This window comes from Onychomys torridus, chromosome 22 (genome assembly GCF_903995425.1).
Source record: "Onychomys torridus chromosome 22, mOncTor1.1, whole genome shotgun sequence".
In the NCBI taxonomy this organism is placed as follows: Eukaryota; Metazoa; Chordata; class Mammalia; order Rodentia; family Cricetidae; genus Onychomys; species Onychomys torridus.
The window spans coordinates 31504139-31521101 of NC_050464.1; the positions used below are offsets into that span (position 1 = coordinate 31504139).

Below are 16963 nucleotides of genomic sequence, written 5' to 3' on the forward strand. Positions count from 1 at the left end.
GTAAATCTTAAAAAAAAATAAAATAAAAACACAGAGAAAGAAAAGAAAAGGAAGCCAGGCCAGCTGGAGGACAATGACAGTGTCGGAGGCAGTCAGGCTATACAACAGAACCTGCTAACACTAGGTCCCAGGGCAGGCTCAGGCTCAGGCTCACCTAAAAGCATGTTAAAGGGTATGACTACTCTTGCCACTACAGCACCATTTCAGCCCCATCTCACAAGCACGCTTGTGCACTAGCTGGTCCTTTCTAAAAGTCCCCATGCTCACCTTTGCTCTCGGTCAGCTATGTCACTGTTTATGAGGGCAGTGGTGACCTGCTGCAGCATCTCCAGTACTTCATCACATCCAGTCAGGATCTGGGTGGCAAGAGCCAAAATACTGGCCTTTAACTCCTAGGCAGAAAAGACCATAAGGTTAGCTGCCAGCCTAGTGACGAACAATGCACGCTCACAATGACAACATGACACGATGTGTGTGTTTCACAACACATTCCCAGATGAAATGATGTGGCCAGAAGAAGCCCAATGCAATGAGCTCCTCTTGGGTGGCAGGCAGGAATTTGACTTGGGAGGCCAGAGTCTGGAGTGCAGCTAGAAATACGCAGTATTTCACAGGGAAGGCACTGTGTGTCTAGCAGCAAGGCCTAGCTCCCGTCCCATCCAGCACAAGAGCGCTCCTGGAGGCCCAGACACTGTCCGGGTGGAGGACTGCCTTGGGTGGTTATGAGCACAGCTGAAGAGAAAACACAACATTAAAAAGCACATGTACAGGCAGTGAGTAAATGCGACAAACCAGAGCATGCTGAAACAGGACAAGTGGCCTTGTCCTAATGTCTAAGCCCAGCACACTTAAAAAATGCAACGCGTTGAAAAGCCCAGTTAAAGCAGCAGCAGCTATGGGCTACTGAACATGAAAGAACAGGACAGACTGTCTGAGGGTGCAGACTGTTAGGAAACACAAGGCAATGGCACAGAACAGTTCAGTTCACAGCTATTTTCTGACAAAAATACCAGTGAACTAACTCTCTACATGGTATCTGCGTCTTGTTTCTACTTGGAGATGCTATACCACATAGCCCATCCTGCCCTTGCCAAGAGTCTTTCTACGTCTCTATACTATTTAATTAGGAATCTATAAAATTCTTAATACTTTCCAGTAGAGAGTATATCGGCATTTCTTGGGGTTTGTTTTATAAAATTAAGATATCATTAAAAGACAAGGAATTCCTAGCTGGAACTGTGATATGAACACACTGACCACACACCACATGACAGTACAGTATGGGGACCATAGCCCTGTCCACAACACTGCCATCATCTCACAAGGGAAATGGCATCATCTCTGTTACTAATAAGGAAACCAAGACCAGGCAAGTTAAATAAACAAGACTGGCAATTAAAACAACTCAAGCATGCCTGTCTGTCTAAAACCAGGTCATGAAATAAGATTGATTCATTAACACCAGCTAGCAGATGTCTGAATTCCAAGGCTCAGGTGCATAAAGGAGGAAGAACGGAGGACACACTCTATGGCTTCCTTAGTGAAGTTTTCAGGGTGGTCAAGTCAGAGAGTTCATACCACTTTCTCTAGTTTTCCGAAAAAATGATTACTTTTCATTTTATTTTTTGTGATACAGGGTCTTGTGTAACCCAGACTAGCTCTGAACTTGCTGCGTACCAGATGGTGAACTCTAGCTCCAATGCTCCTGCTTCTACCTCTGGAGTACTGGGATTACAGGCATCTATGACCACACCAGGCTTTGGATATTTTAATTTAAAAAAAAAAAAAAGAAAGGGTTTTGTTTTGTTTTAAATAAGGGTCTCACCATGTAGTCCTGGTGGGTCTGGAACTCACTATGTAGACCAAGCTGGCCTCAAACTCAAAGAATTACAATATTGTCATATACAAACAAAAGAATGAGTTTACACAGATGCTCATTTAGAAGTAGTAACAAAATTAAATGATCTATATGGTTAGAAATTATTCAAAGATCAAAACTTATCATCTTCAGTTATTTAAATAAAAGGACTATAAAGGCATACAAATACTGGAAGTGGTTAGTTGACTTTAAAGTGCAGTGAGATCATTTGTGGGTGCCAAACGTGACCATCCTTACCACACAGAAAGAAGCAAAGGCACGAAGAGACCACCAGGAGCATATGGTAACACGTTATGAGAGTGTCACAAACATGGTGTGAGCACTGGCAATGACAGAGACCTATGACGTGAGTGGCCTCAGCCCTCTCACAGAATATGAACAGCGCCGTCAACTCTAACGTCATATACACAGAACTTCAGCACTGTGGAGGAAGCGTCGTTGAAATAGAGCTTGTGTTTACCTGTACCTTCAATGTCTCTCCCTGCAAGGAGCTGTCACTGTCATCATTCTCATCAGGCTTAATCAAAATAGTGTTACTGAGAAGGTGATTCTGAACTGCCATCAGATAGCGCAGGCAGGAAGATGCAGCCTTTAACACAAATAAGGACATTAAGTGACCTCCCTGCAGCTGAAAGGGCTCATGTACCCTCACGTTTTTATAAGATCTCCACAAGAGAAACAAAAGGAGGAAGCACAGAGATGAGAGCACACAATTTCTCAAAGGAGCCGTGGGCATGTGGCTTTCAGTGCAGGAGCTGACACTAGCCTTCTTGCCTTCCACCGTGTGGCCCTCACTGGCCACTCTGAAGGCTGGCTCAGCTCTCACCCCTTGACACTCTCCCTGCCCCTCACTCACATCCCTACAGCAGACTCCACCCAAACCCTTCAGGAACTTATTGGTTCCTAACAGCCTCTAAAACACACTGAGTTTAGGAAACAGGCTAGATTAAGAGAGGAAACTCTCCTACATAAAACAAAACTCCAAATGCAGCAAGCCATAAGGCTTCTCAGGGAGGAGGGCCTCTGTCTGTCTTATCTCCCCTTCTTAGGAAAGTGCTCCAAGTGGACTTGCCCCTGTGCACACTTCCAGGGTAAGCTCAGTCACCACAGACTCCCGAGAGGAGACAACACTGCCTCAGTAAAGGCCTCACTTACAGGCACAGTTGAAAGGAGCTTCTGGAAATCATCCTTGGAAACGGTTTGGCACTTGGTGATTAGGATGCAGGATTCTCGCACAACAATCTTCAGGATGTAGTGTAAGAGCTCATCATTGAGTCTTTAAAACAAGGGGACACAAAGAGTATACTTGGTAAGGGACAATGGAGACGCTAACTCACTCTGCCATCAAGTCATTAAACCAATGGGACGGACACACCACAAAGCAAACCGATTTCCACAAAATGGGGCCCTACCTCCTGATTCAAGTATTTTAGAAGGAACCATAACAGAAAAACAAAGGTATAACCTCCTAGCTCCAGCATGCAGCTTCTTTCGCAGAGGGCAAGCAGAGGGTTTCCCTCATCCATCACTTCTGCTAAGGACTTTCCCAAGCCTAAAACACTTCCCTGATAATACGGACCATAGTGAGGTGTGTTAGTTCAACTCTTAGGACAACCACATGATTTCTTGTCTTACAGTGGGCCCACAATTTAGGCTCAACATGCTAGTCACCTTATCAGCTACCACAGGAGATGACTGGTCGAGCACATTTAAATGTCAATCATCACTTATAAAAAGGCTAGCAGCAGGCTACCACATTTGAGCACATGGTCCTGAGCTGGTGCTGGTTGGAGAGGTCTTGGGGGTGCAGCCTTGCTAGAGGAAGTGTGTCACTGGGAGCAGGCTTCTGGAACTGAAAGCCTTGTGCCACTTCTACTTCACACTCTCTGCTTCCAGCTTCTGCCACGGCACCAGCGGCTTGCAGCCACGCCTACTCGTCATGATGCGCCCTTGTCCTTCCAAAATCACAAACCCCAGGGAAGCCTTGCTCCCACAAGTTGCCCATGGTTGCGGTATTTAATCACAGCAACAGACAAGTAGCGGTGTCACCTGTAGTGCTCATCCTCATCACTGCCAAATCGGTTGTTCTGAAGCTGCTCAGCTAGGTTGGTTAGGATCACATCTCGCAGCTGGGCGAGTCCGCTGTTTCTCTCTCCTGATACAGGACAAAACTCTGTGAGTGACCCTGGTCACAACACTTAGAAAACCCACCTACATTGGGCTGTAGTTCCAGGGTCTGGGAGGATGGGGCAGGAGGAATGCTCAAGTTTAAGAAGGTTGGGCAATATCTTCACAAACTGCATCCCCCACCCAAAGAAAACTGATGTTATTTTGAAAACAGTTGCAAAGTAGACTGAGGACAGCACCGAGCACAGCGTTTAGACTCATTCAAACAGCAGCAAAACAACATCACAACCAGGGCACAGTAGAGGTAGGACGTCCAATGAAGTGTGACCTGCCTTCCCGGCAGGTCATAAACAAACAAACAAAAATCCTGGGTTAGAAATCATCAAGAGAAGCCGGGCAGTGGTGGTGCACGCCTTTGATTCCAGCACTTGGGAGGCGGAGCCAGGTGGAGCTCTGTGAGTTTGAGGCCAGCCTGGGCTACAGAGCTAGTCTAGGACAGGCAACAAATAATACAGAGAATCCCTATCTCAAAAAACCCAAAAACAGGGCTGGAGAGATGGCTCAGTGGTTAAGAGCACTGACTGCTCACCCAGAGGTCCTGAGTTCAATTCCCAGCAACCACATGGTGGCTCACAACCACTTGTAATGAGATCTGGTGCCCTCTTCTGGCCTGTAGGGACACACATGCAGAACACTGTGTACATAATAAATAAATATATCTTAAAAAAACAAAAACAAACAAACAAAAAAAACAAAAACAAAGAAATCATCAAGAGAACTAGGTGGTAGTCGAGCCTGCCTTTAATCCCAGCACTCAGGAGGCAGTTCAAGGTCAGCCTGGTCTACAGAGAGAGTTCCAGAGCAGCCAGGGCTACACAGAGAAACCCTGTCTCAAAAAACTAAAATAAATAAATAAATATAAATAAAAAATTTTAAAAATTAATTAATTAAAAAAAGAGAAAAGAAGCTGGGCGGTTGGTGGTGCAGGCCTTTAATCCCAGCACTCAGGAGGCAGAGACAGGTGGATCTCTGAGTTCGAAGCCAGCCTGGTCTACAGAGCAAGTTCCAGGACAGCCAGGGTTTGAGAGAGAGAGGAGGGGAGGGGAGGGGAGGGGAGGGGAGGGGAGGGGAGGGGAGGGGAGGGGAGACGAGAGGAGAAGAGAAGGGAAGGGAAGAGAAGAGAAAAAAAGAAAAGAAACTGGTTTTGTTTTTGATTCTCATTTGTTTGTTTGAGACAGGGTCTCACATATCTCAGGATGGCCCTGAACTCTCTATAAGGCTGAGGATGACACTAAATTCCTCACCATCCTGCTTCTACTGCCCACGTGCTGGAATTGCAGGTGCATCACAATGCTAGAATAGGAAGTCATCTATTTTTAGATGTGCCAAACATCTTGAGTCAGGACAAAGGAAGAGGGATAAAGCTTGATCCTTGAATTGTGGCTTCTGCTTTCAACCTGCAGTGCTGGTGTCTGTGCACATACATGATGCTGTTTGTCTTGAGTACTAGGAGGAAACCAGGGACTCTTGCATGGTAAGCCAACATTCCACCCACGAATGTGTTCTGTCTTGATATACATGTACCATGTTAACCCTGGTGCTGGCACAGGTTAGAACTGGGCATCAGATTTCCTGGAGCTGGAGTGATAGATGTTTGTGTGCCACCATGTGGGTGATGGTCCAGGTCCTCTGAAGAAACAGCCAGTGCTCTTAACCACTGACCCACCTCTCCAGCCCCAATACACATTTTCTCAAGTATGCTGACTAATAGGAAGAAAGTGAGAACCCACTGTATCAGTGCCCAGCTGTTTCCTTGGGAACAACAAGAAAGATTAGCATATTCCAGCTATTCAGGAGGCTGAAGGAGGAGAACTGAAAGTTCAAGGCCATCCTGGGAAAATTAGTGATTCTCTCTCTTTCTCTCTCTCTCTCTCTCCTTTTTAAAGACTTATTCATGTATTATGTGTAGTGTTCTACCTGCACGTGTGCCTGCATGTCGTAAGAGGACACCAGATCTCATTATAGATGGTTGTGAGCCACCATGTGGGTGCTGGGAATTGAACTCAGGACTTCTGGAAGAGCACCCAGTGCTCTTAACCTCTGAACCATCTCTCCAGCCCAGTGACAAACGCTCTTAAAAAGTAAAAAGAGAGAACAGGAGAAAGATATGGGTCAGTGGTTCCCAGCACCTACATGCTATCTCAGTACCATCTGTTACTCGAGTTTCAGGGCATCTGACATGTTCTGGCATTCCATGGGACTACAGGTATATAGTGTCCAAACATACATGCAGATAAACAATCAAAACACAGAATACAAATAATTTTTCCCAAGTAAAAAGACGGCTTTGGAATATAACCAATGGTAGAATGCATGCTTAGCAAATTCAAAGCCCTAGGTTCAATTGTTAGTAACATACACAGACAGACAGACAGACAGACAGCCACACACACACACACACACACACACACACACACACACACACACACACACGAGGTTGTTGGTTATTCAAGAATAATTCCAGGATAATTCTCACCTTCTGTTAAGACCAGCTTAAGTAAGTTATTGATTTCAGTTTCACCTGGGTATAAGATATTTAAGCCAGAGCTGAAATGACAAGAAAGTCAAAAAGTTTTTTAAAACATTTCATGAAATACAAACTCTAACTATTCACATTTTTGTTAGAGATGTCAGTCTGGCCAGATATGTGACCAAGAGAACTTCTGATCTCTTTTTGAGTAGTCTGGAAAATCAGGGTGGAAAACAGCATTAGAGGGTGTTGTTTGGTTGTTTGGCTGGGTTTTTTGGTGTTTCCTCTCTGTCGAGCTGTGGCCCACAATCAAGTGTGCAGCAGGCTCTGCACACAGCGTGAACGTAACCTATGCCTCAAGCACTTGAAGCCGTCAGAGACAGGCCAGTGTCTACCCCTCCCCAGAAGATTCTGCCTGGAACCACATTTCATCTGTTGAGGAAGCAACTCAAAACGTTACCTCGGTGAAAAGAAACAGAACCAAACACACCTGCCCTCTAAGTTCATTCCTGCCAGAAGACCTTAGAGACCAACCAACCAAGTATCCAATGGCCTCTACTCTATGAAAGTTAGTTGAAATAATGAGCCCATCTGAGGTACAGAATGAATCTGAGGCCAGCCTGGTCTACACAGCAAGTTCCAGGTCGGCCAGGGCAACATAGTGAGATCCTGTCTTAAAAATTAATGAATTAAATTCACAATAATTAATAGCTAGGCATGAGGGCCCTGGACTCTAACACCAGAAACTGAGAGACTGAGATAGGAGGATCTAAAGTTCAAGGGCAGCTTGGGCTATATCAAAAGACCCAGTCTCAAATAGAGAAAAACAGAAGAAAATACATAACCAAAGCAACAAGACACAATTCTCACTAGACTATGGCCTATCAATTCACTAGTGAGAAGGCTGAGAAGATGGCTTGTTGGGTAAAGAGCTTGCTATGAAAGTACAAGGAACTGAATCCCATCTCCAGCACCCATGTAGAAAAGCTCAGCACAGGAGCAAACACTGGAGCTTGCTGGCCAGCTAATCCAGCTAACGAGTAAGGCCCTGGTTCCATGAGAGGGACCCGTTCTTTTCTTGACAGGGCCTCACTATGTAGTGCTGGCTGGTTTGGAACTCACTCTGTAGACCAAGCCGGCCTTGAACTCACAGAGATCCTCCTGCCTCTGCCTCTAGAGGACTGGGATTAAAGGTATTTGTTGCTATGCCCAGCTCAACAAGATTTTAAAAAACTCATTATTATTATTATTATTATTATTATTAGTAGTAGTAGTAGTAGTAGTAGTAGTAGTATGTATGTATGTATGTGTTCATGTGTGTGTGTGTGTGTGTGTGTGTGTGTACCTACATGGTAGGTGTCCTTTTTAACTGCATCTCACATCTGAGGAAAGAGAAACATCAAACTATGGCCACAGTCCATGTGAGTGGCAGAGCAGACTGCCAGGGTGCGCTCCCAAGCACCCTCCACACTCACACCTGAGAACACGTTAGTTACCTGCAACTGTCCACTTGCAGCCCTTACAAGAGGTTTGCTCTTTCCACAAAAGAAACGGTCTTCAGTTGGGGAGGTCCGGATTCCTGGTGGGCTAAGCTATCTAGGCTACAGCCTGCACAGAGGGTTCTGGTGCATTGCTTACTTTGCAGGGAGCACTAAGAAAACCCATTTGCTTTTTACCTGATGGCAAGACAGACCTCCTTCTGAATTTCAGGGCAGATCTGGTCTTTTGGTGCCATCAACAACTGCCAAAGAAGCAATCCTGACCGCCGAATGATGTCTCGGTTCCTTTCAGTTTGTGGGCTGAAGAAAAATTTAAACACCACCTACAGAAACATAAGAGGCAGAGCTAAGTGTGCTCATTCCATCCAGGATAAAATTAGCCCTCTAGAAGAAAGCACAGGGTAGCCAATCTTGTGAAAAGATAACCAGGTGCATTTTCAACTCCACTCTCCTCTACTGCACAATGGGATATAGTAAATATCTTACACACATTAACAGCAATGAGACAGCTTTCATCCCACTACTCAAAGTGCAATGCACACGATGCTGACAACCCTGGTTAGAGAACTACAAGGAGGCAAGATGCAAAACAGAGGTTGCTGAAGGTGTTTCTTCTGGGAGGAGTCTGTGTCATCTTGCTAAGCTCACACAGAACATGTACCTGAAAGACAACCAGGATGCAGCGTACGATACAGGTGTCTCCATTAACCATGGCCTTCTCCATGATGTCACAAATGCTGCTCAGATGGCGTGCCTCAATGGGGTGCTGCTTGCCCAGGACACTAGTGATGGGAAGGTTGGGGTTTGTGGCCAGAAGATTGAGCTGGTGAATGCACATGGCGCCAACATGGTGCAGTAACTGGTTTATGACCTCATTGGTGCTGATTGCTTCTTCTGGAAGATGCAAAGGAAGCATGGTGAGGAAAGACCCAGAGGAGCAACTCTGCAGCGTACAAAAGCTGTGCACACACAAGGACAGACTCCTGGTGCCCATCAGTACCTCTGCTGCTCTAGTGCCCTCCCTGCCACAGCATGAGATGTAGCACAGCTAGCCACCACTACTGAACTGGTTACGTGGGCTTAGCAAGGGGTAATGTCTGACATGCATGGTTACAAATTTAAATTCTTTTAGTCCTATTTTATAGACCAGTAAACAAAGAGTGAGAGGTTAAGTTACCCTAGGTCACACAACTACGAAATGATAGAGCTGGCAACCATTCTAGAAGACTTAGAGCCACGCCCTGTGGAAAAAGTCCTGTCCACAAGTTACCCCCCTTCCCATAGAACTCAGCATTTCTATCCCATTTGGATGGATATTTATCAATTAAACCTGAGGATTAACACGCATTTCCTTAATTTTTTTTGTTTGTTTTTGTTTTTGTTTTTGGACACAGGGTTTCTCTGTGTAGCTTTGCGCTGGTAGTCCAGGCTGGCCTCGAACTCACAGAGATCCTCCTGCCTCTGCTTCCCGAGTGCTGGGATTAAAGGCGTGCACCACCACCGCCTGGCCCTAGTATTTCCTTATATAATAACTTCACGGTTCATGGATGGTTTCAGGCATTTAGAGGATGGAGGTAGAGAATAATCTACATAGGCAAAGTACAAAAAAGACGGCTTTGGGAGCTGGAGAGACAGATCAATGGTTAAAAGCAATGGTTGTTCTTCCAATGGACGTGAGTTTGAGTCTCAGCACCTACAAGGCATCTTAAAAGATCATAAAAGTATGCAAGCATGGGCAGTTATGAAGACAGGACTTCTGGAAACTCCATAGTTAAAAAGAAACCCCTGCTTGCCTGTTACCCCGAGGGTCCCACTAGATCCCACTCATTCCTGCCTTGGGTATCTTAAGTCTTAGCAGCAGGATTTGGGCAAAGATTGTTCATCTTTACTGAGACTTGCTGAAGGCTAAGTTTGGGACCTACAGAATAAATGAGGTCTGTCCATTCTGATTTTAAGTTAGATGGAGATCAGCGAATGTGTTTGGGTAGGAGTAAGGACTCCCAGTGTCAAGTTCCTCAAAGACTCTGGTTGAGGAGAGGGCATGAGAACAGAAGAGTGGAGAAGACTGGCTGGCAAGGGAATGGGAATGGGAAGACAGTGAAAGCTCAGGCGAAGCAGTCGTGAAGACTGGGGGGAAATGGCTGGGTGGGGAAGATATAGAGATAGAGATAGAGATAGATATTTTTTTTTCGAGACAGGGTTTCTCTGTAGCTTTGGAGCCTGTCCTGGAACTCGCTTTGTAGACCAGGCTGGCCTCGAACTCACAAAGATCCGCCTGGCTCTGCCTACCGAGTGCTGGAATTACAGGCGTGAGCCACCACCACCAAGCTGTGGGGGAGATATTTTGAAGACAGGAACTGAAAGGATTTGGTTCATTGAGATGTGGGCGAGATTCAAAGGTAGACTGGTTTGGGGATGTAGCTCAGTTGGTAGAAAATGATTGTCTAACATGAACACAGCCTGGATCCTCTCATATAAACCTGGCATGCTGGCTCACACCTGCAATCCCAGCACATGGGGGATTTGGTGGGGTAGAAGCAGGAGGATCAGAAGTTCAAAGTCGTTCTTGGCTATGTGGTAAGTTTGAGTCCAGCCTGTACTACATGAGGCCCTATGAGAAAAATGAGTCAGTTGTGGTGGTACAGGCCTTTAATCTCAGCACTTGGGAGGCAGAGGCAGGCAGGTCTCTGTTAGTTTGAGGCCAGCCTGGTCTACAGAACAACTTCCAGGATAGCAGGGCTCCACAGAGAAACCCTGTCTCTAGAAACAAACAAACAAACAAACAAACAAACAAACAAATAAATAAATAAATATAACCTAAATTATTGAGCTGGACACTGTATAGAATGGGAACCCATATCCTGATATTTGAAGGGCAGGTTAGCAAGTACAAATTTGGAAAGGAGAATAAGTAAGGGGCGCATTTTGCCATGTGAAGCCCCACATGGCAACTACAGAGCCAAGTGGAGGTATAGGCACAGTCTGGAGAAGACCAGGGGCCTGGGAGTGACTGGTACACAGCTCAATCTCTTTCTTTCTTGATGCAGGTTTAAAAACAGCTTAACCCTTAGAATATGACTCACACACCTTATGACCTCAGGTATTATACCTGGTCTCGGGGAGTCAGCTGTCAAAGCACTTGCCTCCCACCAATGACCCAAGCTCCAGCCTCCAGGACATGAAACAAGACACAACAAAAAAAGAAGTTGCTCCCACTTTATGGGCACAAAGCAAGCCAATCGCTTCTTTAAAAGTTTATACAAATATGAAAATTAGGAATGAAAGCATAGAAAATGACTATTGACTCTACAGATATTAAAATAATTGCAGAGGCTGGCAAGGTGATTCAGCAGGTAAAAGATGATGCCTGAGAACTAAGCCAGGCGGTGGTGGTGCACGCCTTTAATCCCATCACTTGAGAGGCAGAGGCAGGTGGATCTCTGTGAGTTCGAGGTAATGTCTGTGCTACATAGTGAGATCCAGGACAAGCTACATGGAGAAACCCTGCCTCAAAAAAAAAAAAAAAAAAAAAAAAAAAGATGTCTGACAACTAAGCCTAATCTGCAGAATCCACATGGTGGAGACACACACACATGTGCATACACACAGTCAATAGAAGCATATTATTACTGTGGTGAGTAGTAAGTGCTCACTCTCTGCCCTCCCTGTAGGTGTGCTCTGGGCTGCTTCCAGCCAGTGCACAGAGATGGCAGAGCTGGCAGGCACTGAGGAGAGCAGCTGTCAGTCTCAGCCTCCCCCACCAATCCTACAGTGTGAAGTCGGGGGGGCCTGCCCTGTGCTAGTTGTCTTTCACCGCACACCTCGAGTTAGACACAGGACCATGAAGGCCAGGTCCAAGATGACCCACAACGCCTAATCCTCCTGCCTCTGCTGGATCTTCACCACACTGAGGTATAGTGGTTTTGGTTTTAGTCGTTTCTCAGTTGACAGTTTGTCTAAACTGAGTGTGTGATCCTAACACTGGGGAGGTAGAGGCAAGAGGATCAGAAGTTGAAGGACATCCTTGGCTACATACTGAATTTGATGTCGTCCTGGAATGCATGAGACTCTGTCTCAAATTTAATTACTTAATTACTTCTTTATTAAAATTCAACTAGTTAATTACTTCTTTATTAGGTTTTTCAATTCAATTTGTCATAGTCATCAAACCTTCCTTTAATTTCTTTTAATATATTTCACTTAGATTTTTCACACTTCTACAATGGCTACTTTAGAGCTGTCCTGTACTGAGTCAACATCTGAGTTCCTCTATGTGTGTAGTTGGGCTGGGCTTCTTTTCTAACCCCTTGTTTCATTATTGTTATTATTCTTGTATTCAGTGTTAGGGATGGAAGCCAGGGCCTTGCCCCTACTAATCATCTATCATACACTGAGTGACACTCTCAGTTCTGGGTTTTATTTCAAGACTTGGTAGCTGTTAACCAATATTCATCGCTGGCACCCCAACATGCTGAGCTACTCATGTTCGATCCTATGAGAATCGGCCTGCAAGGAAGCATCACAGCTGGGCACTTATAAACTCTGCCCTGATATGTAACTTCGGTCTGGCCTTCTGGCGATGTATTCGCTTTACATTCATCTAGACATGAGCATACAGCAAGGACCCTTTCAGGCACCCTACAGCGGCCCCTGTAAAGATTCATCAAATCTCCAGCTACTTTGCTGTTCTGCTGAGCCCCTGGTCTCTCTTCGGTACCAAAGTTGCAGCGGCTGCTGCTGCTGCTGCTGCTGCTGCTGCTGCTGCTGCTGGGAAAGAGGCTCAGCCCCAAATCCAGTCAGCCCTCAGGAAGCAAAGCTGCTGATTTTCACAGTGGGCCCTGCTCTGGCAGAATCAGATTAAAAATGCCACAGGCTTCCACTGTTTTTACCCAAAATACTAAGGGTAGTATTGTGGTGATTGTTGTTGCTTGGTTTTGTTTGCTTTGTGTTTGTTTGGTTTGGTTTTGGTTTTTCCAAACAGGGTTTCTATGTGTAGCCCTGACTGTCCTGAACTCCCTCTATAAAAAAGGCTGGCCTCGAACTCAGAGATACACAGGCCTCTGCTTCCCAAGGGCTGGGATTAAAGGCATGGGCCACCACCATCCAGCTGTTGTTGCTTGGTTTTTTTAAGATAAGGTCTCACTATGCGGCCCTGGCTGGCTTATATATAGAATAGTCTGGCCTTGAACTCACAGCAATCTGTCTGGACATCTCTGCCTCCTTGAATGCTGTTGTTCTTTTTAATATGGTATATGTATTAACCAGTTTGCTGTTGTACATAATGTCTGTTCTAACAATACTTTACAAAGAGAGAATTTGATGACTTATTCTCTCCTCTATACCAAGATTGTTGATCTCAATAATGTGAATAATGCTGGGCATGGTAGTGAACACCTTTAATCCTAGCACTTGGAAGGCAGAGGCAGATGGATCTCTGAGAGTTTGAGGCCAGCCTGGTCTACATAGTGAGTTCCAGGACAGCTAGGCTCTGTGGAGAGAACCTGTCTCAAAACAAGACAAAACAAAAAGTCAATATTAAGGAAGATACTATAAATTTGGATATAACTAAGCTATTGTCAATATATAACATTATAATAGCATAGGAATCCAGTCCAAGAACGAATAATCAATGTGTGTTTTGGGTTTTGTCTTGAGGCAGGATCTTAGGCCCAACTTGAACTAGAACTCACTCTGTAGTCCAGGCTAGCATAGAATTAACAGCAGTCCTTCTAATGAGCCTCCTATGTGCTAGGATTACATGGGATCCTCCTCAGCACCAATAATAAAATAATAATTTTATATCTACATTTAGATTTTGGGAGGGATATAGGGGTTTTCCTTTTTTTTTTTTTTTTTGGTTTTTTGAGACAAGTTTCTCTGTTTTGTTTTGGTGCCTTTCCTAGAACTCACTTTGTAGACCAAGCTGGCACTGAACTCACAAAGATCTGCCTGCCTCTGCCTCCCGAGTGCTGGGATTAAAGGTGTGTGCCACCACTGCCCGGCAGGGTTTTCCTTTTAAAAGTCTGCAAGTTCTTCAAAGCCTCCACATTTACATGCTTTTTGATTTACATGTTTTCTCCTTCCCCTTAGCCAGCCTTCCCCACCATGGACAACAGTGGGTTTTAGTTTGTAAGTTCCAAGAAGGAAGCTGTGAATACACTCTGTTGCTGACCTACATTCCCACCTATGGCTGCCACTCTAGTCTGTCATATTTGGGAGCTGAAGTGCTGCTCACCTTTGGGCTCGGTGATGATATGGCTGACCCCCAGTCTCTGGCACACGTAATGGAAGGCCTGGTTCCCAGGATTGCACCACTGATCGATGTAGTCATTTGAGCAGGTCCATAGCATATTGTTCACAGTATCATAACAGGCACCTGCAAAGAACACAGTTCATTCAGCTATTGTGCCACTGCACACCCGTATACATATTCCCCACAGAAGTGCCAAAGAACAAGCAAGAACTTCCCCCAGTGCTGACAGCCATACCTCTGCTCCCAATGAACTATGTGACAACACACTAAACTGGAACTGAACAAAAAGCTTGAATTTAATTTGCAATTTTGCTCAGCTCCTATGTAAGAAGGAACACATCACAAAATACGTGGTTTGCAGCAACTAGTTCATATGAACTACTTCCAAAAAGGATTCACATGACTTTCATGAAAAATCCAGGACACCAGGAACAAGTAACATCAATGGACGATAAAAAGTTCTAGTGAGTCCCAAACTTCTATATGTGCTCCCTAGTAGACTGGACAAAGAGCAAGCCCAACATATGGCATTGGGTCCATTTTCTAACGTGTGTTCTTCAGAAGAATAAACCTTTGTATGGCATGAAACTTTGAGATTGTAACTGCTGTGGATAGCTCTGTGTAAATAAAATTCTGATTGGCCAGTGGCCAGGCAGGAAGTGTAGGCGGGACAAAAGAAAAGAGAATTCTGGGAGGTGAAAGGCTGGAGAGAGATGCTGCCAGCTACCACCATGACAAAAAAGATGTAAGGTATTGGTAAGCCACGAGCCACATGGCAACTTATAGATTAATAGAAATGGGTTAATTTAAGATAGAAGAAGTAGATAACAAGAAGCCTGCCACAGCCATACAATTTGTAAACAATATAAGTTTCTGTGTGTTTACTTGGTTGGGTCTGAGGGTCTATGGGCCTGGCGGGTGAGAGAGATTTGTCCTGACTGTGGGCCAGGCAGGAAAACTCCAGCTACATGTAACAGGCATCATCTTACAATGTAATGTGAGTGTCTTCAACGACAGTTCATCTGGGAGTCTTACATATGGCAGCTTCCACACTGAATCCCTAAACTAAAGGATATTAACATTTCTCTCTTTTAAGGAAACTGGAATGCCACAGATAATTGGCAAGATTTTCAAGAGCAATCACTCAAGCTGAATCTTCCAAGTAAAGAGGTGTATTTGTGTCTTACCCAATCCTGGTACAAGAGCACCACGCCCCAGTGAGCTTCCAGCAGCATCTATGAGATCCGCACGACTTGTGAACTGACCATCTGAAATGTTATACACCAAGCTGGAGGCCAGGACTGTGGAAACAGACATCTATTTAATGATCCTGAAGACTGCTCTTTAAAGTTTCCATTTTAGGCTCCTAACCAGACTTCTTTTGAAAATTGTTTATTATCTATTGGTAATAATGACAAAGAGACAACAACACAGAAGGATCCCTGGAAGCAATGCTGACCAGATGTCTTCCTAAGCTTGATACTGAATTCTATTTCTGAAAGTGAATTTAAAACAGCACTGTTGATATGAAGGTGGTTTTCTACTTTAAAAGGGCAGGAAAACTGTCATCACAGGATGGCAGCATGTTAGGAAATGTTTCCTTGTAAGCATTGGTATGAGGTTGTTCTCCTTCCCGGTTCTCACTGTGACTCACAGACACTTGGACTTCTCCCTCAACACCAGGAGTGGAACAGTGAAGAGGAAGGGCTTTCTTTGGGTGTCTAGGTTTGAATTCGGCTCTACCACATCTGGATGGCATGGGAAAGTCATTAGCCTCTCAGGTTCCTCACCTGCAAAGCAGAGATAGGTGCTGTGCTGGATAGTGTTATGTCAGCTTGACACACACTCTGGGTGTGGACATCCCTGGGCTGCTGGTCCTGGGTTCTATAACAAAGCAGCTGAGCAAGGCAGGAGGAGCAAGCTAGTAAGCAGCATGTCTCCATGGCCTCTGCATCAGCTCCTGCCTCCAGGATCCTGCTCTGCTTAAGTTCTTGCCCTGAATTCCTTCAGTGATGGACTAAGATGTGGAAATGTAAGCTAAATAAACCCTTTCCTCCCCAGATTGCTTTTGATCATGGTGTTTCATCACAGCAGTAGACCCTGACTAGGGCAGGCACCTACCTCATAGCTGCTGTGCAGCTGAAGTGAGTTTAAAATGTCAGGCATGTGTGTGTTAGCTGCTATTGCTGACATCACACCCACACCCACACCTGTTTCATTTCTGGACACAGAATTTCACCATGATGTCCAGGCTAGCCTCATTTTCTGATTTTCCTGCTTCAACTTCCCATGTGCTGGGATTATAGGTGTGCAGCACCCTGCCTAGACTTACCTACTTAGTTTCTTTTTTGTTTTTGTTTTTGTTTGGTTTGGTTTTTTTTGTTGTTGTTGTTTATGGGTGGTGTTTTTTACCTTCAGAGTCTGGCCTTAAACTCACTATTTAGCCCATTCTCTTGATCCTCCCAAATCCTAGAACAGAGGTTCTCAATCTGTGGGTTGTGACCCCTCTGGGGGTCTCATATCAGGTATTTTTACTGCACATCAAATATTTACCTTACAATCTATAACAGTAGTAAAATTACAGTTATGAAATAGCAATGAAATAACTTTATGGTTGGGGTCACCCCAGCATGAGGAACTGTGTTAAAGGGTTGTAGTGTTAGAAGTCTGAGGAC

The 16963-nt window shown here is 44.9% G+C and overlaps 1 protein-coding gene across 8 annotated transcripts in view; it reads right to left on the minus strand.

Moving 5' to 3' along the window:
• Hectd4 (HECT domain E3 ubiquitin protein ligase 4) overlaps positions 1-16963 on the minus strand; it is a 177548-nt gene that overhangs the window by 87680 nt on the left and 72905 nt on the right. For 5 of the 8 annotated variants that reach the window (XM_036171563.1, XM_036171560.1, XM_036171558.1 and 2 more), the window contains exons 10-18: positions 15476-15589; positions 14271-14411; positions 8697-8929; positions 8213-8358; positions 6543-6613; positions 3929-4034; positions 3035-3155; positions 2340-2468; positions 268-392 (exon numbers count right to left, since the gene is read on the minus strand). In XM_036171563.1, coding sequence (XP_036027456.1) covers positions 268-392; positions 2340-2468; positions 3035-3155; positions 3929-4034; positions 6543-6613; positions 8213-8358; positions 8697-8929; positions 14271-14411; positions 15476-15589 — 1186 coding nt within the window. The remainder of the gene's footprint in view (positions 1-267; positions 393-2339; positions 2469-3034; positions 3156-3928; positions 4035-6542; positions 6614-8212; positions 8359-8696; positions 8930-14270; positions 14412-15475; positions 15590-16963) is intronic. The other 3 variants (XM_036171561.1, XM_036171557.1, XM_036171562.1) reach the window with 2 other exon arrangements.